The following is a 25,226-nucleotide window of genomic DNA, read 5'->3' as shown; positions in this document are numbered from 1 at the left end:
CACTTGCATATACGTTACCCTCTCTCAATATATTTAATTCCATCTCCTTACGCGGCAAACTTAAATTGAGTACAGAAAACGAGCGAATGAAAGTAATCATTGTAATTTGGTGGGTTTTGCTATCTTTTGTGAAGCTGTCTGAAAGAGAAATGAAAAGCAGAGGTAATCAATTGTGTTCTCCGTCACTGCTAGCATGCGCGGGTCATGTTTTATTTTTTTTTGTTTGTTTGTATATATATATATATATATATATTTTTTTTCCGTTTGAGTTATTTCCCAACACCTCACCTGATGGGTGAACGATGAAACCACTATGGGGAAATTGGATGTAGAACTTTGGTTTGAACATTTTCAGATCCCCCACATCATTTTTAGATATAGTTTGGTCAGATCACTTTCAACAACTTGGTTACAAAAACAATCTTACTAGTTTCCCACATCATACCAAACTCAACTATTATGGGACAATCTTGTGTTTTGTTCATTTCAACATTCTACTTCGAATGTATTTATGTTATTACCGTTCCAAGTCTCAGAGAACAAATTATAGAAAACCCACAAAAACCTGAATAATTGCTCTGACTTTCACGCGATCTGGATGTAATTTGCTAGCTTCATCATCTTCACTGTTTTTACCCTAATAACCATCTCTCAGCTTTCAATGATCTGACCCAGTTCTTAGATGCTTGATGCACATATAGGTACGAACCCTGTGATGAGCTTCTACTGTGATGAGTCTCGTAAGCCTAGAGGAGGTCGAGGATTCGGTGCATACCTGTCTAGAATTGGGTCTCTTCCGGAACGAGTGATTTCACCAGCACGTCTACTTTTAACTAGGTCTCACACAGGGCACAAGTTTGGGCACCAATTCCCCCGATCATTCTTTTTGTCTTTAAGTTCTCAAGGAAAAAACAAAAGTCTCGCGTCTCTTGGTCTAACCTAGGTGCTGAAATGAGATCGTCTTGTTTTCTTGACAGATTGGTTTTACAGCAGCCACATTGCGTCCTGAAGCCCTTCGAGTATGAAGACGAACGCCCTGGATTTGCAAAAAGATTTTATGGTCGATTGGTTTGTGATTCCTCTGTGCTACGGAGAATAGAATTTCGAAAGTGAGTGTTTGTTAGCTTTGCATGACGGGACAGCAAATTGGGCACCCTTGTGATCATCACCTGGTGGTGGTAATAATTTGCAGATCATTGAGAGATTTAGGGAGTATTGCCTGAGGCTAGTGCAAGGGTATAAGAGCCTATGATTGAATATGGGTTTACATGGGTCATAAGTTTGTGTATGATGGAGGAGGCTCCGATCCCCCCTCTTTTGGATAGTCCTTGCTGTATCGTGCACACATTTGAAAGAGTAGCTGCACTTAACCCCCAAAAAATTGCCGTCGTCCATGCCTCACCTGCAATTTCCGTTCACCATAGTGAGGAGTCGTTGCATTCTCGGTTGAAAAATGGCACGTGTGTAGATGCTTTAGCTGCACATGAAGATGGTGTATGTTCCGGTGCGAAAGGATTGCAAGACATCTCAAAGACGATTGTTGCTAACACAAACGAGTTACTTGTTCACTCCGAGGATATCCCGTATTCGTTTGAAGAGCTACAAGGAGCTGTTGTATCACTTGCGCGCCTCCTGACGGTTGTACTCGGCAAAGAGGAAGAAGGATCGGTTGGGTACACTGCAGGTAGGTCATAGAATTTTGCTAGAGTCCAGTTGTGGGCTTTTCTCTTAGGTTCTGTATGCAAAGGTCTGGGTGCTCGACAAGACGGCATCTCCGATATAGCTGTTGAAGCTTTAGAATGTCTCCCTCATTTGAACGGCATTTAACCAGTCGATTGTGGAGAGCCAGTTTGCTGAATGCAATAATGATTAATGTCTTTTTGTGTGCGAAGAATTTATGATCTTAGTTTCAGGTGTTCTAATTAGTAGAATACCAAGTGGTGGAATTATTATCGCGTTCCTATCAGCTGACGCAGGCTTGCATCAGTGCAAGCGCGGGTAGAATTGAACTCTTTGTAATTGAAAGTTCGAAAGTGACACTGTTTTATATCATTTATTGCTGGTAGAAGACGATCAAGGTTGAGATAATACTTGAGTATATTCTATTTTTGAAAGATGAAAGGAATTCAAATATAACGCTTATCTCATGTAGCAAACAATACTTGCATCTTATGATCATGGTATCCTGCAATTTGCATGTTTAGCACTCGGGTTAGGCATAACTTCTGGGTATAGCGAGCGTTTAGTGCCCTTGACGTAAGTGGCGTTTTTTAACGGTCCATTTACATCCACGACTTAATTCTTCAGATGCACGGAGAAGGGATCTAACCTTGTTTATGAATTTTCTGATTGTTTTAAATGTGGTAGGGAAGCATGATGTAAGCTCACTTGACACCTCCTCATCAAGTAATGGTAAGGAGGATTTGAATGAGGACTTTAAGAGCAATGCGGCTAATGATATGGATCTGCTGCAAGAGAAAGTGGATCCCACGTCCATAAAATTCACACATAATTTAAAAGGTCCTGTGAAGCTGCACTTGCCTAGAAGAGTGGTGGGCATCTGGATAGCACAGTCAGTAGAGTATCTGGTTTCGGTATTTGCAGTTCTTAAAGTGGGTGGTGTCTTCATGCCCATGGATCCATCTTGGCCAGTCAGTAGGGTTCAAGCTGTGCTGCAGAGTGCAAAGCCTGCGATACTTCTTGGTTGCAGACACACTTTCTTATCTTCACAGAACTCTTTGCAAGCAAAGATAAGCGCGTTGGAGGCAGCTAATTGTCAATTAATGTGGATACCAGAAGGATTTGTGAAGACGGCGGCGAGGGAAACTTTGTACGAGGTTGAACGTGTTTGTGCGACCAGACAGACAAACTTTTGCTACATCCTTCATACTTCTGGGTCGTCGGGGACTCCCAAGGGAGTTTGTGGAACAGAAGAAGGTATTACTTAAGTAGATATCTTCAAATTTAAGGCCTCTGATGCCTTATGACGTGGGTATATGTAAGTCTTTTAATTCAAATCTTTATTGCTCTGTCTTATGTGCATATGGATTGTGTAGCGAGTTAATGTACCTATGGTGCGTAGGATTGATCAACAGGCTTTCTTGGATGGAGTCTGCATACCCGCATGTGAATACCGATGTGGGATGCTTTAAAACATCGGTTGGATTCGTGGATCATCTCACAGAAGCACTTGGTCCCCTGCTTGCCGGAATCCCTATTATTATACCTTCTCCGGAGATCCTTAAAGAAAATTTGCTTATCCTGTTGAATTATATTCAGGTAGGTTGAAACTGAACTGTGTGTAACTTTACATCCTATATAAGACTGTATTGGCCATGCTTCTTCCTATTTTAGTATTTGTTTGCAACATTTAGTGGTTTTTAACGAGAAAGTTTCCCTTTATTGAATGCAGACTTATAAAATTACGCGACTAACTGCTGTTCCTTCAATTTTTCGAGCGTTGCTTCCAGCATTAAAATCTACGTGTCGGAATGCAGCAGATTCGTTGCGTATCCTTAGTCTTAGTGGAGAGTCGCTATCATTAAAGCTACAACAAGAACTCCACTGTGTGTTGGAGAACACCACTATATTGAACCTTTATGGTAGTACTGAGGTGGGGCAGCCTTGCGTTGAGGTTATTTGAGCTTGGACTGCAGATAATAAATATTGAGGGAAGAATATTGTTGATTTTGTAGATTATGTTGTAAAAGCTTATTCAATTTTATTCGTAAAATCCTAGATCCAATTAGCCATTGTTACTGTTTGCTTATCATTCTGAAACATGTCATAGTGTTATGACCTCCAATACTGATTATTGATCTACGGGTCTGTGGGAGGGTACAGGTGTCAGGTGACTCTTCATGTTTTGATTGCACCAGTTTATGGGATGCTTCATCGACTAGTATTCAGCTTCTAGAGGACTCCAGGCTGAGCACTACCCCCATTGGAGACCCTATCAACGGTTGTTACCACTTTATTGTCGTGGACGGTGAAAAGTTAGGAGGTGTTAATGAAGAAGGTGAGCTCTGGGTTGGAGGTGTGGGAGTAGCACAATCTTACTTGAATGACAATGAGAGCACAAGGGAAAAGTTCATAGATCTTTCGAGTCAAAATGATGAATCTGATCGCACGCTATTTCTGAGGCATATCAAACAGCTTATGCAACCCAAAGTATTACAATCTCAAAGGTCCAAGTTCAGAGGCTCTGATGCGTCTGGGATTTCGAGATTACCGCCTTGGACCTCATTTGGTGAACGCATATTTAGAACTGGGGACGTAGTAAAGAAATTACCTGATGGTAACGTAGTGTTACTTGGAAGAATAGACCGGCAAGTTAAGATTCGTGGGAATAGGATATCATTGGAAGAAATCGAAGGCTACATAGAGATGCATCCTAAAGTGAGTCGTTGTGTGGTCACTCTTCACACTCGTCTTGAGAGTGACATGGACCTAGTGGCTTATGTGGTTTACGATCGGGCAATGACAAGCTTGTTAGACAAAGATCATGACATGCTGAACCATAGGCTTATTTATGAAGAGATCACTTCGAATTTGAGTCATGAGTTGAAGCTTTGGCTGGCAGAAAAACTGCCTTCTGTTATGATCCCTCAGATTTTTATTCCACTAGTATCCCTTCCATTGACCAATTCGGGCAAAGTAGATTATGATTCACTTCCTGACTTGATCGGAAGTTCTGTTGAAGATGCCAAACGGAACAGCAAGTCAGCAGAACAAACGGAGTCACTAGGAATTGAACATATTCGACAGGTGAGGATCTTCAGGTTGTCAGTATTGAAGTATGCTCTCTCTCTCTCTCTCTCTCTCTCTCTCTCTCTCTCTCTCTCTCCTTATATATATATATATATATATATATATATATAATTAGTGTTGACTCTATTGCATCCGCTGTCATGCAGGTGTTTACTAGTGTGCTGAAGGCAGAGAAGCTCTCAGATACTGACGATTTCTTCTCAGCAGGTGGAACATCTATATCAGCAGCTCATGTTGCGTACCTTCTTAATATAGACATGCATCTTTTGTATATGTATCCATCAGCCATTCTTCTTCATAATGCTATTGAAGACACAAAGGAGATCACACTGGGTGATATTGTATCTACTCAAACTCAGGGACGATCCTATCAATCGTCTGTATTGACCAACACTGAGAATGTTAGTAGAATCTCAAATACAAAAGACCCAGTACTTCCTGTACTAAAATATGTTGATGATCATGAATTTCCTAGAAATGTAAACGTCCAAGGCATAATCTGTGAGTCTCTGGATCAAAGCTTGTTGTCAAGAAAGAGGAAGCTCGATGAAGCCATTTTTGAGTCAGAAAAGGCCACGAAGGAAGATTGTTGGACATGGAATTCCTCTAATCAGATTCGTTTATCTTTGAGTTTTTCGCGTTGTAATAGAACTGTCAATCTACGTGCATTGGTCAAGGCAATGAAATCTACAGTTGAACCGACACTGACGGTACACAGCCAAACTACAAAGGTGGAGAGGAGTATGCATTCGTGTTGGAGAGTCTCCTTACAAGCTTGTGTAGATGCTTCACCTTTAGTGGTATTTCATGGTGAGGTTTTTCGAGTTTTCATCGGTTCCCATTCTCACAGCTTCTACAGTCTTGATGCTACCAGGTTTGTTCATCCGTTTTTAAGGCACTTACTTTTCACTGTCCAGCCTGAATTGAAGATGTTCTGTAGTAACTCTAGGTACAATTTGGACGCTCCTGGCAGTTTTCAATAGAGCTAGGTTTAGTACTGAATGAATTCGAAAAGCGCTTCTGGTGCTATATAGTTTCAGCATCTATCCTTATATTAGTTGCAATTGATGTGATGACTTTTGCGACAGCGGTAAACTCCAGTGGGAGGCCACTTTGGGAGGGCGTGTTGAATCCAGCGCTGCTGTAACTCGTGACTTATCTCAAGTACCGCCTCAACCTTCATGCGTTGTACTACCGCTAATAGTTATGCTTTAAGATGGACATAACAAGCAGGGCGTATCTTTGTACTGCATGCTGAGAATTTGTACTTGTATTATCCTGCAGGTGGTGGTTGGTTGCTATGATGGATTTATTTACTTCCTTGATTTTTGGAATGGTCAGAAACTGTGGGACTTCAAGACTGGTGGACAGGTATATTCGACAAATGTGTACTTCTTTTCTTTTATCTCTTTTCTCTTTTCTTTTATCTTACATATTTCCGACATGAAGTTACTCATATAAATATACTCTCTAGGATATATATATATATATATATATATATATATATATAGATGTGTATATCGTGAATTTAATATCACAGAAAAAAGCCATAGGTAGATTTAAAGTTCTTATTATTTGAGGATATGATCATAATCTTACCAGCGACTTCAAGTATCAGTAATAATATCTACACATCACTCCTGCTGGCAGGTGAAATGTCAACCAGCTTTGGACCCCTGGACAGGATTAATATGGTATGTTCAAATCGCACGCAATTTTTCATGAAATATGTGTTCTCGTCGACATGGAGAAATACGATAAACGCTGTTACTGTGAAAGTTTTATTTGATAGGCATTCTAGACACTGGGGTTCCTTTATCTCGGGTCAGATGATCTGTAAGAAGGCGCTGTCCTTATGTTAGAACGAACTTAAGTGGGCAACTATGATATATCAGACAGGTGTGACTAAAATAAAATTCTGTTGATGTGTTCGACCTTGGCAGGTGCGGATCACATGATCATCACATATATGCACTCGACCCAGCCTCTCACATGTGCGTCTGGCGGCATGACTGTGGAGGAAGCATATTCGGCGCACCCGCTTTTAACGAGGTCTTTACTTTTGGGAAGCATCCTGTTCAATCTAGCTTGAAACTTCAGTGGGATGAATAGTTCTTCACTATTCCGTATCAAGTCGTGTGACATGTATCATTTGTGAAGTGTAGTGAAGAGTAGTTTTGTAAGATTTGTCTCGTACCCTTCACATGTTGGTTTTGAACATTAGTCACATTATTTTCGTGAACTTGATAGGTACAATGAATTGGAACGTTTCAAACTTGAAATATTCTATACCCGACTTGCATCTCATGATCAAAGTGGCCTTTTGAATTATTACTCACTAACTTCTATTGTTTGTGCAGGGTAGCATGACTGTTTATTTTGGCACAACCAGAGGAACTGTTATTGCCATTCAGATTAAGGTGAACTAAATTATGTTTTTGGGTAGTATCTTATGGAACGGATTGTACAAGATGTGGTGTTGTGTATCGCTTTTCCCTTTCTATGATTGTCCTCAATGTTATATTTCTTCCGACTTGATTTGCTCAAGTGCAGTCTTCAGATCACTTTTTTTGTAAGATTACTTTGTTAGGCTTACAACTTGCTCATGCTACTTTGTCCATGAATGCAGAGTACTTTTTCACTTACTATTACTAGTAGTATTTGTTCCAGTGAATATTGACACGCTTTTTAATCTACGTGCAGCCGACAATATTTGTTTCATGGACCTATGAATGTGGTGCACCAATTTTTGGATCTTTAGCTTTAGACCCCTCCACAGATTTTGGTAAGTGATCAACCTGGAACGTTGGATATACTAAGGCAGTTTTGCTAACCCGTTTCGATTTTTTAAGGTCACAAGGCTTTGGTGAGTTGCATTAAGTTCACTGTTGTGGTCATGTTTAGTGCAGTTATTTGTACGAGTGTTAGTGGCCGTGTGATTGCGCTCAAACCCAATGGTGTTCCCGCGTGGCAGGTTCGCTTTAAGTCTTCTACTCATTGCAATCATGCTTCTAAATGTTATTGGTTATTAATCTGAATGTACAAATTCCATTGTTTTTCATTTCTTAGCGTCTTCTAGCTAGACAAAGGTGCTTCCTGGAATCTCTTTTATACACTGGTTTACTGTCGACCTCAAGCCATTTTTGTAAATCCTGAGAAAGTAAGACTAAAACATCGATGTTGTAGGCTAAAACTGAGGGTCCAATTTTTGCTGGAGCAACTATCTCCCGTGTCCTCATCTCTCAGGTAAAACTATCTTCTAAATATTTCTATTTTTTCTCTTTCACATAGCTTAATGTCGTGCTTCATGTTCTTTTCGGTGTAATGATATTATGACACTATTCGGTTCAGGTGCTAGTATGTTCTGGAGACTGTCATCTGTACTGCATAAACCTCGTAAGTCACTCCGAGCCTCCAGTGAATGCTCGTGAACGATGTTAAATCATATTGGAAACATCAGAAAGGGATCATTAACATATAAGTATCTCAATATTTTCATGGAGAAGAAACGTGTTTATTAGTTTCGTGATCGTGTATTAATTGAATATTTTGTATCGGTAATTACAGTCGTCGAGTTGGTTATTGCGTTATATTGATCTGAACTTCTTAATTTTACTTTTAAAAGCCAATCATGCAATGTTTTCTTCTAAACAAGCAAGGCCATGAACTTTCCTGGGAATCCTTTTTAGAATTCCTTTTGTGTGGTAGACCAAAGACCTCTGGTGCTTATTTTAAACAAATTGACGTTTTGTTACGTCAATAACGCCTGTCTGGATACAGCAAAATGGCAGTACTGTATGGAAGTACAATGTAGGCGGTCCTATTACATCTTCTGCTTATGTTGAAGAGGACCTGGTTTTGCTACAAGACCGTAGCGAGAAGCATCAGATTATGGAGAGGTACCTTCTGTGGAACAACCTACAAGATCAACTTGAGTACCTGATTTTTGGCTCATGCTTGATGTCAAATTTTACGATTTTTAGGAATGCAAGTTAACTAGGAATTCAATGCTCATTATTGATTTCCCTTTGGGATTTGGATTTCTTTTTTCATGATTTTTGTACAGCGGTGATATGAATTTTGTGTATTTATTTCATGTTTGCAGCCTCATATGCGTTGCCACTACTTCTGGCACAGTCCATGTGTTACGTGCACCATCTGCTATATCGTCTAGGAGCTTGGTACAAAACAAAAGTTGCTTCAGTGATCCGCAGTCACCGTCGCTCTTCTCAGCCTTAAACGAAAGGCCCTCCCTCGATAAGATCATTTTCCCGATTCAGGAGGTTACTGACATAAAACTGCCTGGTGAGGTTTTCTCATCGCCAGTCATGATCAGTGGGCGAATTTTTATTGGTTGCCGAGATGATTTTCTTTACTGTCTGGAGTTGATGTAATATTTTACCTTAATACCATGGGTAAATATGGGTGCTGCTTTTCAAAGTTCATTGCCAGTCCTGGCACCTATTTTTACAGACGTAAATTATAGTGAATGGCTTCTAAATACCACGAATAATGTTTATTACAGTAACATATTTTTCTTTCAACGCTCAGTCTGATTGCTTGCTCAATCTTTTTTGTCTTCTCTTTTTGCTATTATTTTGATCTCTCGTTTTCTCAAACTGGGATTAGCAGAGTTTGGTGGGCTGCACGTATCCACTTCACGGTATCCTCAACTGGCCTGATGCTCAATTCGTCAGCAGTAATTGTGAACTAGTATTGCGTTCTACGTATTTCCAGCAGCTCATCTCTGAGCTCTCTAAGAAAGCCAATAATTGCAGCGGTTGTGACTACATGCCATCTTATTAGCAATGTGTCCAAATTCTCCCAGTTGGTCATTCGCTGTTAGGATTTCTTGAGCAATCGTAACGAGCGGTGTACTTCAAAATACTCTATTGTATACTTAATTCTGATAGTTGGCTGGCAGAGGTAGGAACGTGATCACGCATCTCATTCTGTTAGAGTTGTACCAGAAGTCTAATGTTTTATTCAACTTGGACAAACTTCGCAATTGATTTCACTCTGATATCCCCATCTGAAGATCTAAGGACGGAGTGGACATGTTGTGCAATAGGACCACGCAGAATGGGCGGGTGTACCTCGCCATCGGCTTGTCTTGAGGCCATTGAGTAGCAACTCTGTTCCTCCTCGATCAGTTATTTTCTATTCTGTACAAACGTTAAGCACTTTTCAGCACGGCCTAGTAGGATATACTATTACACCGTGTCCTTGTACACCTGCCCTCTACACCATCATCAATACTCGGTTGATTCAAGGCTTGTGTACGAGCCTGAATCAACTGCTTATGAGGGCAACTTGTAAGCTGTACCACAAGGGCCTGGAGACCACATAGCTGTGCAATTACTCCGTTGTCTCTGAACTCTGAGTAACCATCTCCACAACATGATAGGATTGGCAACTCTGATCCAATTTGCAGAGCTGCAAGCTTGCATACCAGTAGAATCCACTCAAGAAACCAACCTGCCAAGTTTCCAAAACGGAACTCAAGAAGATCAGAGGACCTGCTGCAAGCAGCACCTCTGCAGAAGCTACACACAACGGTCCTGGTTCATTATTGGGAGGATTCTGTAATAAACACTAGTTCCTCTTGGAAACGGGACAGGGCAGTGCAGGGCTAAGAACCAAGCTGGTTATCATTGTGCATGAGCCAAGCATATAGTTATCTAATGATTGCCCATCCAATCAATCCTAGTTAATCTGCATTTTATAAATGTATGTATGTATGTATGTATGTATGTATATTATCACAAAAAACAGTAAGCTGGGTGTGTTGTGGGGACCAGCCTATCAGCATTCTAACTGACTTAATTCCTGCATTTCAGAAATCTCAATGCTTGTCGATTTCCATTCCATTAATACGTATGTATGTATATATATATATATATATAAACATATACATATATGTTTTTGAGTGTTTCAAATGCATCTGGGGTAATTCACTTCACCAGTAAAATGTGAATTTATCACATATCATGTCATATAGAATTTGTCAAGGGGCATACTGCATGTGTGGCTCAAAGTAACTTGTCCTTCAGGGTGTTTATTTCTATATATATATATATATATGTATCTTTTTATCCACACACTTTTGTTATGTGGGTCATTTTTCAGCATTACTCACCAGTGACTTACAATGCAGAAAGTGGATTGACACAGCTCAGCACTGTGAGAGCCACAGGGAGAAAAGAGCCTTGAGCTGCTGATGAGGTGGGTGCTGTGCAATTTTCCACACACCCCCCCCCCTCCCACCTCCTTGCACCACAAGCCACACCCACATGGAATAATGCAGGGAAAGGAGGTTGTGCTGCAAGCAAGCATGCATATCCACCCTGTCTCACATGCAGGTCCCTGTGCCTGAGGCAGTGGAGACAGTGTGGAAACACAGTTCTCTTCCACCAGTGGGGAAGTGACCACTCCCTCACACCCCTTTTATAAACCAGCATCTATATAATATGGAAGCTTACATACAAGACAAAGAGATTAAGAAGCCTTCTCATTGGTGGCTGAAACAAAAGAAATTGTTAACCAGCAGAAAGCCCTACATAACCCACAAAAAGACCTCCAGTTTATTACCTGTAATCAACTTTTCCTTGCCCAATGGTATGCATTTCTGCTAGTTTGAATTTAAATAACTAAAGCATACACTGCCCCCAAAGCACACTCTGCCATTGCAGATTGGAATGATGGTCTCTTTACCAAGGATTATTTCACTTTGTGGCTTTTTTACTCACTTGCTTGCTTTTTTCATGAATGTTGCAATAGGTGGGATGGGATGGAATTTCCCTACAAGATGGTTGTTCTGTGTGTGTGGTATCATTGTCTGGGATTGTTGCAAGGTAATTAGAATTAAAAATAGGGTTGTGTATAAGGCAATAGCTATGTTCATTTTATGCACATTAACAACATGCTATTAAAAAAAATCACAATCAAATTGAAAATATGTATATACAAAGAAAAATTATGATAGCTTTGTACAAGACCAAATAATACAATAAACTATATGAGCAAAAATTATAGAGCAATTTTGGATTACTATATTCTTACATGAGAAGCATTTGATTGTATATATATATATATATATATATATATATATTTGGACTAAAAAATGAGTGCAAGCATGGATATAAATTATGTATTATGGGAAGTAACCATGCCAAATTATTATTATTATTATTATTATTAATTGATAAAAGGAATGAAAAGGTAAAAGGAATGGGATACAAAGTGTAACCATATATAAAGGTCCTAATAATAACACCTCAAAGCTCATAATACCACATACTTGAATCTATTCATGCGATTTACCCTAAAAAGATGAGTTTGGAGCTAGCTGAGCAACTTTAGATTACACTATGGGGCACAGCTTTGTACAGGAAAATGGGTCTGTGCTGGTGATGGGAACTACCTGCACATGGGAACAAACTACACTTGGGAACAGCATTCATCCAAACTTTACTTGAGGAAAGCTGAAAAAAGGATATATGACTTCATCCTATGCCAACACTGCAAAAAGAAGAAAAAAATTACAACATAGGCAGACTTCGATCCAAACCTAAACAAAAATAAATATAACTTTATTTGTTTACTGATTAATTCCCATGTGCATGACATTCAGCTTCTGAGGCTTGGTTTCTGTATTCATAGACTCATTGGTCTCAAGAAAAGGGGGAGGGGTGTTTTAGTTTTTTATTTTATTTTCTTATATAATGTCTTTGGGAATTACTGTGATGACCAAATCTTCATTTTGTTCAAGGCTTACAATCACTTTTGATTTCAATGGATATATATATATATATATATATTCCACCAATAATTAATCCTTTGAAAATTATTAACTCTCATTAAATTAATAATGTTTTTGGGAACCAATTCCAGCTACATACATTGCATCTAGTGTTGTTATTTGTTTCATTTGATTCTTGTGAGGCCTTCAAATCAAAGATAAATAATTTAATTCAATGATGTTGAATTAAAGATATATGCAAGCATAAGACCTAAGAACATAATTTCTTAGGTCTTATGTTTGATCCAATTGTTTGCCAATAAAAATAAAAATAAGAATTTGACAGAGCATTGAAATGTTTGTCAACCAAGTAAAGAATGCAGTTGATAATGTGATTGGCAGTTATAACAGCAATTCAATAAGATTTCACTATACTAATTTTATCAATATATTTTTGGCAGGACCCTTCTCTCAATTAAAATTCTATCCAATTCTGAGGACTTGTATAATCTATCATAATCAGTATCATTATTCTTTTAACCCGTCCAAATCCCAATTTATGAAATTTGCCAGCTGAACATGTTAAATTAAAACAGCCGTGCTTAATTCCATGACAAAAATCTGACAAAACCCTGAAAATAACGTGTGATATGCTTAAAATCACCAAAATTAAAGTCAACATTATATTAAACGGTAAATATGTATAAATGATAAACATCGCATTTATTAAAAAATAAATAAATAAAATCCTTTCAACATGAAATATGAAGTTTATCATATTTAATCCGGTTCCAATTATACAACAACCAATACCTTCAATTTTTAACTACTCAAGTTAAACCAGGTTTGAATCAGTTCAGTTTTAAATACGAGTAGTTTATTCCAGTCAAGTGCTTGCTCTCCATCTTTTTATACAAATATATATTTTTTTAAAAATCAAAACATAATTTTTTATTTTTAATTTAAAAAATATGATTTAATACCATCTAAGCTTAAGAATTAATCATTGTTGAAACTCAAGTATCATCTACTGGGTAAGAAGGATCATTCTTACGTTTATTTATTTATTTATTTATAAAAAGTATATTTGGATTAAGAAATAATTTAATTGATTGATATTCATCAAAAAAATTACATGATTAAATAACTTTTTGTTCCTCAAAATCCACATTCATTTCGGAATTTTAATAATTTAAAAATAATATAAAATATAATTAAAAGCAATAATCTAAGAAAGTAATATAGGAAATATATTCAAATAGTCCAAGAAAATATTCAACAAAAAACAAAAAAACAAAAAATATAAATAAATAAACAAAGGCAAAGCAACTCAACCCAAAGAGTCCACCAGTCCATCTGCCTTCCTACAATGTCACAAGAAAACCAGATTGAATCATGAGGGGACCAATCAAAGTCTGCTTCTCAATGATTTGAACACAGACATCACACAACAATAACCTAATTTTAATATACAATCTTATTTTTAAAAAACAGAAAAACCCAAAATAAAAATGAATGAGGGTAGTACAAGGGTGGGAGGTGGAAGCAGCAGCAGCAAAAGAGGAGGGTTATCTATTGATAGCCCTCCTCCTCCCTCCTCTTATTCACTACTACTTCTACTACTACAACAAGCTTTTCCATCATTCCCTTGATCCATCCATCCCACCCTATGGACATCTGTGAAGTGAGTCACCTCTTTAATGCAACACCCCCTCCCCCCTCACCAACTCCACCCCACACCCCACAAAATGGAAACAAAAACTAAAAAAGCCTCACTTTGTTGTGGTGGAGGAACTGTGCTACTTTTAGGGTTGGTTTCACTGAACTGTTCGTTTTAGGGTTTCATTTCCAGGGTCAAGAAGGAGAGGGAGAGTGCTTCTGGAATGTGTGTGTGTGTGTAAATGTTTAGCCCTAAACATACACACACATGGGGTTGTGGGGCACTACTAAACAAGTGAGACGAATATTCATCCATTCATTCCTAGATGAATATATATCGTCAAATCTCCCTCATCCACAAGACCTTTCTCATTCATCAACGAATATTGATGGATGAATATAGGAATGGATGGATCGACGGATAGATGGGTGTATGAATGGATGGATGGATGGATGAGAGTTTGTTAGTTTGTCTGGTGTCTCACTGGTAGTGAGGAGTCATGGGGGAGAAGTCACTATTTCGTGGTGTAGTGTGGTGAGTTCGGGTTGTGGTGGTGACAGTTCTCAATTGCACCCCCTCACCCTTTATCAACTGTCTCTGTCTGTCTGTCTGTCTGTCTGTTACAAAAGATACTTTCGTGGCCGGCTTTTGCTATGAAGGACTAACGCCTACCACCGTGTGATGAGGCTGCCTACGTAAGTGTGAGTGAGGTTCAGTGCTGCCCTTTTTTTTCCTCCTTCTCCTTTTACCTTAATTTCTAAGTTTCCTTTTTTCTATTCTTTTCTCCTTTTTTTCCTCGAATCCGGCCCATGTCAAGAGCTCTGCCAGTGTCAGTTGCTTACCTAGAATTTTCATGGGATTTTCTTCCAAGGCTAGTTGCCATATGATTCTTGTATTTGTTTGTTTGTTTGTTTGTTTCTTTATTTAAAAATTGTTAACATAGTATGTTGTTTGAATAATTTATATGCTTCCAAATGACTAGATAATATAAAATTACTTTATGTATATATATATATATATATATATATATATATTGGCAATGAATGAACAATAAGATTTTAACATTTTTTTAGATTTGTTTAATAGTTGATTTTGAGTTTTGATGGTAGTGATTACAAATGCCAGATCAATTGGAAATTTCTTATATAGAATTTCAATTCCTTTTTAAAATTTTAATACACTTAAATATAATCTTATAAAAATAATATGTATATATGTATATACTTATCTGCCTTTTTATAAAAAATTATGGTAAACTTGTTCCAATAAATTAATTTGAAAGATATGTAACAAGTAACAAAGATCAATTGCAAGGGTCTTGATGTGATTATTTTTATTAACATAATAGAGCATTTAATTTTTTATTCTAAATTTAATAAGAACTTATTTATGTTAACAAAAATATATTAAATCATTAATATTTTTTCCTGAAATATATGTATGATTTTTTAAAGAAGACGATTTCAAAATTATTGGTATTTTTTTTCTTGATAAAATAATTGATTTGTTACAAGTTCATCTCCAAATTAACTTTTTAGTTTTAAATTTAGAATGGATAAACAATTCTAAAATAAACTTACTTAAATAAGTATTAAAAAAAGCATTATGTTTTTTAAAACCTAACTATGCTTAAATCATATCTATAACACAATACACTCTAATAATTTTGTTTGTTTGTTTGTTTTGTTTTGTTTTGTTTGTCTGTTTGTTTGTTTGTTTGTTTTTTTTTTCTGTATTGTTTTTATTAGACATTTATATATTATAAAAAGATACAATACTAATTTTCTATAAATTATTTAAAAATTGATGTTGAATTTGAGTCAATCCAATTTCTTTTGATATGTTTATTAATCTTTTAATTTTTAATTTTTATTAATAAAAAATGAATAAAAATAAAACTTTTATATAATACAATATGTATTGAAGATTTACAATCTAACATTTTTTTCTTTATAAGAATTTATAATGACAGATTTTTAAACTATTCCAAAACCTTGCTTTAAGTTCATTCTACACCTTAATAAGCATTAATAATATATACTAAAGTTACATATTCTCTCTCTCTCTCTCTCTCTATATATATATATATATATAATTTAATTTCTTATATTTGTTTTCATTTGCTTTAGAACTTGATGAGATTACTTGATTCATGTCTGGGATTTTCTTACTTAAGTTTCCAACAAATTTTGTAGAGGACTTATTATTTGATGAAATCTCACATTAAATTATTATTTGATACCACATTCAAAGCCTATATATATATATATATATATACACTAATTGTTTTTCAACCTTCAAGGTTCATCAAATATGTAAAAATAAGTTAGATTAATGATATGATTTTTGTATAGTTACATTCATTAAAAAACACACATATTTGTAAAGATTGTTTATAAATTTTTGACAGGATTCTCAATTTTGGAATTCAAAATTGGAAAATTATTGGTATTATTACTATTATTGTACATTATTATTTAAAATCAATCACCACCGAGTTAAAAAAATATACTAATTCTTACGGTACAATGTATTATATACTACCTTATAACTACTAATAATTTCTAAACTATTGTGTGGAAAATTTTATGATTTTCTTTGTATTGTAGATAAAACTAGTTGACATTGTTAGGAACAGATTCTGCCTACTTTTTATTTTATTTTATTGACATTAATTTGTGATCACCAGTCATTAAGATTGTCAATTGAGAAAGCACTTGAACATGGTAATGGCTTTGTGGATTGGATTGCCTGGAACTTGTCATAGGCACTTGTTGGAAATTGGGACCAATCTGCCTCAACCAGTCAGAAAAACCACAAGTATATATATATATATATATATATATGTACACACACACACACACACACAAGCCCTTTTGGCATTTCCACCACCCCCCCCCCCACACACAATAAAAACATGAATAGATCTCACAAATCTGTTGAATCTGGACTTGTCAACTTAGTATTATTTTTAATAATAAAAGTCAAGCAAGGGAACAAGCCAGCTCTGCCACAAAACTTGTTTAGGAAGGGAGAGGGATGACCCAACATAATGACCAAGAATAATGTTTGCCTTCATTAATATTGTAGAAATAATCACACAAATAAGATAAGACTAATGTGCCACTGCCATAATGCTGTACCATATGTAACCACACCCATAAAAATGATATGAAATGAAATGGACATATTTCCCCTTCTCCATCTCCCTCCCTAAAGTGCTTCAAGGTTACTATCAATGAGTAGTGGTGGCTACCACCACCCCTTGAATAGATTGGTAATAGTATATCCACCTACTGATCTGTGATGATGTTACTGGAGGTCACCATTGGGTACACATGTACCTTAATTTTAGGATTTATTCTAAAATGCTTCAAAAAAACACCTCAGCTGCAGCAATTCCTGCCAGGAACTTGTAGCCTAACACCATTGGAATGTGTGCTCTGAGTCATACAATAAAACAAGCTTGAGAACCTGTTAATGTGACTTAACCTGTTTCAGTACAGCAAGTACTACAAATACGTTCAAGGACCCTATGGGCTTGTCACTACCTGTAGGACAAGAGAGATGCTCCACACTGTGTACAGCGTTCTATTAGAAGATAGAACGAACACTTGTACCACGTTGCTGGACAGGTTGTGCTTAGGAAATGTCGAATCCAAAGCGCACTAGAAGTTTACTAATGGACTTTGTAAAGGTGGAATGGGAGGGATTAATTGGAGAGAAAGCTTGGTAATGTGTTTATTGCCTTGTATCCTTCAGGATATGAAACTAGGAGTATGGCAATGTTCATGACAATTGATTGCGTTTCTGTCTGTATTGATGTTGAGGCCGGAAGGTACATTTTTGCGGGAAGACGTATGGAAGACAGGGAGTCCATTGCTATGGCAGCTGTGTCAGGAGCGGTGAATTCTACCATGAAGCCGCCTCTTCGCGCATTCAAAGACAGAGTCAAAGCTCTGCACCATTGGTGACCTCTGTCGCACTGCTGCCTGCCTGCCTGTCTAGACTTGTGTGCGACGCCGCTCTCCCTCTCACCAACTGGTATTTGTGTCCTCCATGGCCAGATCAGGCACGTTTTCCTGCACCCAGCCCTGAGAGCTTGCGACCGACGACTTTGATCATCATCGCCCTGGCACAGGTGAGAGCTTCTCTTATCTCGGAGCATCATATTGTCTTCGAAGCAAATTTTTGTCATGGCCTGCTTGTCCTTCCAATGCGGCGAAATGCTAGAGAGGCGACTTCTGAGGTCGAGTTTTGTCGGAGTAGGCCATGGAGTGTTGAACGCGTGCAGTCTTTGTTGTTGACTCATGATCGAGTCCAATCTGCAAGGGGAAAGCTCAACCCGCGTCATGTATTAAACTGCTTTTTTGAGGTTATTCTCGAGGACTGCGAGCAGTGACGCCAGTACTTACAACGTAAGAATTAAGTAACTATCAAGGCCTAATGCCTGAATTTGTTTTAGCAGTATGAGATCGTTAGAGGGAAAGGTCACTGGAGTGCGTGTATTTGTCTCCTGTTCTACAGTATCATGAGCGACATGATCAACACTTTCACTTCACCCGGAGAGCACACACACCCCCCCCCCCCCCCCCCCCCCCCCCCGCAATGGCATGGTTTGAGGCTTACAGTTATCTTAACGTAACTACTGTAGGTTTTGTCAACCATGAGGTGGTAAGCTGCTTCTCTAAGAGCACCAGACATTATTCTTGGTGAAAGTTTGCAACCTTCAAGAATTGTTAGGCAATTGGACACTTGAGATAGGACGCTTCATTGCCTCAATGTGCAGAAATTCGATCAACTCTGTTGTCTTGTAGAGTTGTGGAATTGCTGCGGAGAAGCTTTTCCTTAACACGTAATGCTTGCGGGCGTGGGCTAACGAGCTGTTCGGTTCGGCTCACTTTTTAGTAGAGTTTCTTATTTACTCATTCACAAGCTTCGAGCTCGGATTGCGAGGGTATCCCTCGCTGTCGCTGAATATACGCGTTTCTTAGTCAGTACATCCGCCACTACACACCTCTAAGAAGAAGTGATTTCTATATTCTTGGCAGGGCTGGTCAGTAAGTCAGAGGTTTAGAAGCTTGCACATGGATTCGACTCCATTAATGGTAGATGCGGCTCCGCTGCAAGGTGTACAGAAGGCTGCCTTGAAACTGTGAACTATGCCCTCCAGACGATTTTTCCATCTCATCCGAGGGCGCTCCCTTTCGCCTGACAGTACAATGGGGATTATGGAGTTCATTCACGCGCAGCATCTAACATTCTTTTCACCGACGTTCTGAGAATGATCAGTTCAAATGGCCGCATGTTTCACTAGGAATGCATGTTGACCAGGTTAACGTCCATTGCGAGCTCACGGATGTATGAAGTACTCAACGTTCCCAGCACTGGTATCTATTTGGTGCGTTCCTCAACAAGTTGCAGATAGTTCACTTCTCAAGCAATAAGTGAAGGATAGGTACCTTTTCTCCCCAAGTACTTTGTGCGGATGTAGATCCTTCAGACTCAATTCCTTTTCCAACATGATATTTAATGATAGCATTGTGGGCGTCAATCAACTCCATTTGACAATGAACTGGGAGAGGAAAGCAGACTAGTGAGCTTTTATTTGTGTTCCGTAATACTTTCCTTTTTCAGCTTTTCTTGGTTTCTTTGAAACCAAAGAATTTGTCGATGCATCTTACCTCAATGCACATAGGCGACAGCAGTCTATCGGGAGAAATCTGTTGGGAGGACTGCAGTACTGAGATCATGCGGACGATCATAATTCCAGATGAGCAGGACGACAATGTAAAGCAGATGTCGCCTCTCTCTCTCTCCCAAAGTCTTGACTCACTTCTAGGCTCAAAGTCATCCTTGACAACCGAGTGGGCTGATTCCGTGCGTTCTATCATGAATTCAGCATGTGGTTCACCAATGACGTGCAATAGCTGCACGGTGTCATTGTCTTCAAGCTCCGATGGAGACAATGCTCACAATCGGCAAGAGTGCCTTGATCGAGAAATTGGTAAACTTGAAGGTGAGGACACTTCGAGATTCTTAGAAACCAAGAGCAACTGCTCCTCTTAGACCGGCTTCTTTCATCAAGCACTGATCGCGTAATACCTTCTATTTTAGGCGGAGGCTATATTCGCAAGGTCATTCGTATTTCAGTGTCCTGAATTGGAAGTTGATCGTAGTTTTTTTTTTTTTTTTTTTTTTTTTGTGTGTGTGTGTGTGTGTGTGTGTGAGTGTGTGTGTGTGTGTCGAGCGTTTAATATTACTATTTGGCGACGCTGGTCCTACTTAGAATTTGTTGTCGGCCTTGATAATTGCAGAAGAGTTAAGTGTGTTACGGACTGCCTTGGAAGTCTCCAACTCGCTCCGCCGTAGCAGCCTTAACCGTATACTGGATCTCAAAGGTATTATTCTACTTCACACTCCAATACCTACGATTAATTCTAATCAGAACACCAAAACCTCTGGCGTGTGAATAATTCAATAAATGTACAACGAATGTGAAAGGCAGTTGACTGTTGGCAATGACCTCCATCTTAGGGAACATTCGAGTTTTCTGTCGAATAAGGCCATTTTTACCTGCTGAGAAGCATGCGCGACCAGGACCCGTTACGAACGCCAGTGAGAATTGGGTGAAAATTTCGGGCAGAAACTCCCGCAAGGAATTTGAGTTTGACAAAGTGTTTCAACCTAATTCTGTGCAAGGTATTGGTCGAGTGCTCTTAAAAATCAGTTCGTAATGAAGCTTTATCATGTGCTCTACTGTACAAAATCGTCAGAAATTTATATGTATACTTGTGTATATGTGGATTAATGAAGCTTGTGTGTGACATCAGATGATGTTTTCGCTGAAATTGAGCCGATTATCAGGTCTGCTTTAGATGGCCACAACGTTTGCATCTTCGCCTATGGACAAACTGGCTCTGGGAAAACTTTTACAATGGTCAGTATCACAGACCTTCTCAGAGTACTAAATCTAGAGAGCTAAACCGAGAGGATCATGGCCAACAACTGTTGATAAAATAATGCCTTTAATTCTAAACGTTCGCTTATGTTGAGTGATTGTGCAGGAGGGCTCCAATGACGACCCAGGTGTAGTACCACGTTCTCTTCGACGACTTTTTGAGGAAGCTTCATACGACACAAACATACAATACTCTTATTCCTTAAGTATGCTTGAGGTTTACAAAGGCTCGCTAAGAGATCTGCTGGTAGCTCGACCTACCCGGCACACAGATGCCACCAAATGGTAAGACATCACAAATTAAATGTCATGAGCAAGTCTGATAAGGTGGTGCTGTTACTTCTTGAATAGAATTCAAACTTGGATTCTGAATTACAGCAGAACAATTGTAAGTAGAGTTTCCACATGAGAATTGTAAGAGGTACAAGAGAACTTGCTTTGACAGCCAGCTCGAGTTGATGGGAACTTGCAGCTTGTCCATCCAAATGGGCTCGAAAGGATTTATTGAAGTGGAGAACTTGACAGAAATACCAATCGCCGATGTTAAAGAAGCAAGCCGATTATACTTAAAAGGCTCCCGACGACGTTCAACAGCATGGACAAACGCTAATGATACATCCAGCAGATCACACTGGTACATTTCTTACTTATTTGCTGCACCTCTCGAGGCCTTTAGTGTGCTTGTTTATTGCTCAAACTCTGTTTGAGCAATATTTTGAGATGCAGGTAGCATGAACTCAAATCACTACGCCCAGTCATTCCTGAGGCTGATTAGCTTTCAATGGCCAAATGTTTGTATCAAATCAGAATACAAAGACTTTATAATTCCAGCAATCATTTTGTAGACATAATTTGGTGAATCCGCAAACCTATTGTGATCGCTTGGCATGAAATGTGTGTAAATGACAGTTTGCTTCGCATCAACATCGTTTGCAAATCGCCTCATGACAACAAGAAACGTATGAGTAAGCTCTGGTTAATCGATCTCGGAGGCAGTGAGCGACTTTTGAAAACCAATGCGCAAGGATTGACCATGGAAGAGGGACGCGCTATCAATATTTCACTTTCAGCTTTAGGGGACGTGATCAGTGCACTTCATAAGCGTCGACCACATGTTCCTTACAGGTTTGAAATGCTTTGTTCATAGACGGATATCATTGATGACTTAGTACGTGTCGCTTGTATATGAGTACAGATTCAAAGTTCTCACGTCTCAGTAGATCTGTAGAGGTTAAAAAAATTATCATTTTAGACGCCTGATCGATTGTTTTTTGTTATGTGCTCTGCAGGAATAGCAAGCTTACACAGATTCTTCGAGATTCTTTGGGTATAGTCATCGTCCTTTAATACTTTTCAACCAACAGTAATCAGAAGGTTTGATCCATGCATAGGATATTTACAAGTCGACCTATTGACAAGAACTTGACTAAGATTTTGCAACGGTATTGAGAACCTTGATTTTCTTTTTTCTTTTCTCAAAAGGTGACAATTCAAAAACCTTGATGCTCGTACACGTGAGCCCCACGGAGACGGATTTGGGAGAGACGATCTGCTCACTCAGCTTTGCAACGCGTGTTCGAGGCACACATCTGGGCCATGATCTATCAGCAGTATGTCCTTTACTCATTCCTTGCTTTCATCTGTATTTTGTTTCGTTTGAAATGTCGGTTGCTCGATTCTTGTGTCCCACTTCCTATTGAAAGTTGATGGAGAAGTGGCCTTACTTGATTCTCGTCCATTTTGTAATTTGTGATTGGAGCATTTCAGGACGCGGAGAAGTTGAAAGCGGCGGCTATGTCCGAGCTGTCTAAACAGAACAGCATTCATGAAAGCGAATGTCAACTTCTTTGCAACAAAATCAAGTCACTGAATCTCCTCTTGGGAGAAAAGCGATGTAGCCTCGAACAAGTGAAAAATGAGAAGATGCTGCCCAGAGATACTTCATTCACTACCAATCCACAGCAGGGTGTATCGGTTGGGGATACGTTACCATCACTCTCACCTTGTAACATTGATTCAGAGAAGCCTGAGACGGACTCCTGCGCTATATCCCCTCTCCGAAAGGTTCCGAGATTCATGAGTCCTACTGCAAGCAGCCGTGGGAAAAAATCTCCTATTGTGCTCTGTGATCACCCCATGATGACCCAACAGCCACCTATGACCTTTACATCTGGATACTCCAAAAGAATTGTTGCTCCAAGGGGCGTGCTGACCGATTCCCCGAGGACGGGATTGAAGATAGATACAAGAAACGATATCACAAATTCAAAGAGAAAATTAATGGAGCGTTCTCCATGGCCAGCGACTGCGAAGAAACCAGATCAATCAGCAGACAACTCGGTATGTACGACGACGTCGGAGGGTCCTGTTGACAAGACCTTTGGCATCAAGGAGACCCCTACCCCTACGAAATTCACAGAGCTGCCCACAAACGATGTATTAACACCAATTTCTCATTCAAAAGTGACCGAGGAGCACTACTCTCGTATTCTTGCTGCTGAAAGGTCTATCTCCAAGCTTGCCGTCTCGGTATCATCGTCGGTACGTGGTTCATCACCACGAAGCCGGAGGAGACTAAGCTTAGATTGCAGCAGCATGAACGGAACCACAAAGCGATTCGTGTTCTAAAAATTCAACATTATAACACCCAACAAGAAGATTCCAGGTACTTTAACCTTCATAAGATGGGCACTGAAGTTTAGGCTAGTTGTTAATTTGCAAATGCAATTGCAAACACATGCTGCCAATGGTACAGAGACTATCCTGACTCTATCAAAAGCCTCGACACACTTGAACTTTTACTTGGAAGGTTGCTTTCCCCTCCGCTGATTTACCACTTATTCGGAGCTACTGCTTCACTCTGTTACCGTTGTTAATAGGCTCGGGTGCTTACATTGCAAATATAACGTAAGACTATACGAAAATGGATGTTAATGCCAAGCTGGACATACATATTCTGCTATATGCCCATCATTTTGTCGAATTTTTTCACTCTTAAGTCTTTCATCAATGTTTTGTCATGTATCATCAGATCAACTTCAGATCACCACAACAGCCCATTAGTGAATCCCTTCCCTCGTCCGATTAACACAGGGATTGATGCGGTTACATAACTAGATTACAAGTGTGTGTAGCTAAATCAAACTCAATCTGAATCTGTAACGACAAAATGCACATGGCTCTGTTTAAACGCCATGCCACGCTACTTGTAAATGTTCAAGTTGTCCACTTACTATTTCAAAATGTTGATTCTCCTTGCGCAGGAGTTACTTGGGGGCTCCCCAGCCCTTTCACGGTGCTCAAAGCCTCTTCGATAGTGATATTCTCAAAAGCATCTGCAGGTGGCTTCACTCTGGGCGCATCTGAGCAATGTATTTTCTCATGCTAGCGGTGATTTTCATTCTCATTTTACTCCTTTCTCCCCGCAATAGCTTACTGTCAGAATGCGTGAACTACAAATTCTGTAGAGAAACGCTCTAAAGTGTACATACGCAAAGAGGGACGGTGAGGGATATGGACGGCAATGTGCGAATTAGTGCCCCTTTCTAGACTACGCCACCGTCCTCTACGCTCAGTAGAAGTCGCCCTAAAAGGTAAGCAAAACAATTATCATCTCATTTAGTAAGATTTCTCCATGTGTTGGTAAGTTTTCGCCTCTCCAATTTAGAAGAATAAAAAAAGATTTCGAAGTGAAGCTATAGAAACATTGTACTTTATTACGTCTTCTTGTCAATGTTATTCATGTTCACTCTGTTGACTACTTGTGCCTTTATTTGTTCACAATATTCTATTGCTTTGTCTTGTAAAATTACATAATACTTATTTGCAATTTCATAATATTACATAATATCCTGTCATATTACAAAATGTTTCCTTGCAATTGTATGTGTAATATTAGAAATGTAACAATACTGTTACAATATTGTTATTGCATAACATATGTGGTATTATTAATCTCTTCTTCCCTTCTGTATAGTAATCCAAGGTTGTAAGAGAATGATCATCAATATTCCTCTGAAAAATGTGAAACTATAATATCTAACCTTGTAATTTAAATCCACTTTAATTTTTACATCTATCTTGTAGCTTGCATC

The 25,226-nt window shown here is 38.7% G+C and overlaps 2 protein-coding genes across 23 annotated transcripts; both read left to right on the top strand.

Moving 5' to 3' along the window:
- Positions 1-891: 891 nt before the first annotated feature.
- On the top strand, positions 892-10,407 carry LOC112287221 (putative acyl-activating enzyme 19). 8 transcript variants are annotated; one of them, XM_024530016.3, is made up of 19 exons: positions 1,101-1,684; positions 2,368-2,937; positions 3,083-3,279; positions 3,413-3,613; positions 3,844-4,767; positions 4,917-5,644; positions 5,859-5,934; positions 6,055-6,141; positions 6,421-6,464; positions 6,714-6,822; positions 7,131-7,190; positions 7,474-7,555; positions 7,680-7,744; positions 7,957-8,016; positions 8,122-8,166; positions 8,551-8,669; positions 8,876-9,075; positions 9,403-9,433; positions 9,842-10,027. In XM_024530016.3, the coding sequence occupies exons 1-19, from the start codon at positions 1,249-1,251 to the stop codon at positions 9,885-9,887; spliced, it is 4,080 nt and encodes a 1,359-aa protein (XP_024385784.1). In that variant the 5' UTR covers positions 1,101-1,248; the 3' UTR covers positions 9,888-10,027. The 8 variants fall into 8 exon arrangements, 7 of the variants coding, with proteins under 7 accessions (XP_073392893.1, XP_024385784.1, XP_024385783.1 ...); XM_024530015.3 differs by having other exon boundaries at positions 9,400-9,433; XM_024530017.3 differs by lacking the exon at positions 9,403-9,433 and having other exon boundaries at positions 9,842-10,407.
- Positions 10,408-17,719: 7,312 nt separating this feature from the next.
- LOC112288028 (kinesin-like protein KIN-14O) lies at positions 17,720-24,892 on the top strand. 15 transcript variants are annotated; one of them, XM_073536978.2, is made up of 13 exons: positions 17,720-18,312; positions 19,223-19,572; positions 19,877-20,190; positions 20,489-20,572; positions 20,709-20,873; positions 21,005-21,111; positions 21,239-21,417; positions 21,605-21,766; positions 22,042-22,257; positions 22,422-22,459; positions 22,615-22,742; positions 22,900-23,797; positions 24,396-24,892. In XM_073536978.2, the coding sequence occupies exons 2-12, from the start codon at positions 19,535-19,537 to the stop codon at positions 23,758-23,760; spliced, it is 2,292 nt and encodes a 763-aa protein (XP_073393079.1). In that variant the 5' UTR covers positions 17,720-18,312; positions 19,223-19,534; the 3' UTR covers positions 23,761-23,797; positions 24,396-24,892. The 15 variants fall into 15 exon arrangements, with proteins under 15 accessions (XP_073393079.1, XP_073393076.1, XP_090109715.1 ...); XM_073536975.2 differs by having other exon boundaries at positions 21,578-21,766; XM_090253589.1 differs by lacking the exon at positions 24,396-24,892 and having other exon boundaries at positions 20,074-20,190; positions 21,578-21,766; positions 22,900-24,115.
- The last annotated feature ends 334 nt before the right edge of the window (positions 24,893-25,226 follow it).

Source organism: Physcomitrium patens, chromosome 10 (genome assembly GCF_059467195.1).
Source record: "Physcomitrium patens ecotype Gransden chromosome 10, ASM5946719v1, whole genome shotgun sequence".
Lineage (NCBI taxonomy): Eukaryota > Viridiplantae > Streptophyta > Bryopsida > Funariales > Funariaceae > Physcomitrium > Physcomitrium patens.
The sequence above is the reverse complement of the archived record's forward strand: the minus strand, read 5'-3'. Positions and strand labels throughout refer to the sequence as shown.

What these genes read in the sequence shown, in the direction of transcription:
- LOC112287221 (XM_073536792.2), top strand. Translation starts at nt 1,249, where the DNA reads ATGATTGAATATGGGTTTACATGGGTCATAAGTTTGTGTATGATGGAG. An exon ending in ACTTCAAGACTGGTGGACAG is followed by an intron (nt 6,142 to 6,420) that starts GTATATTCGACA and finishes TCCTGCTGGCAG; the next exon opens with GTGAAATGTCAACCAGCTTT. An exon ending in AAGCATCAGATTATGGAGAG is followed by an intron (nt 8,670 to 8,875) that starts GTACCTTCTGTG and finishes TCATGTTTGCAG; the next exon opens with CCTCATATGCGTTGCCACTA.
- LOC112288028 (XM_073536975.2), top strand. Translation starts at nt 19,535, where the DNA reads ATGAAGTACTCAACGTTCCCAGCACTGGTATCTATTTG. An exon ending in CCAGCACTGGTATCTATTTG is followed by an intron (nt 19,573 to 19,876) that starts GTGCGTTCCTCA and finishes CATAGGCGACAG; the next exon opens with CAGTCTATCGGGAGAAATCT. An exon ending in AGAAATTGGTAAACTTGAAG is followed by an intron (nt 20,191 to 20,488) that starts GTGAGGACACTT and finishes TGATAATTGCAG; the next exon opens with AAGAGTTAAGTGTGTTACGG.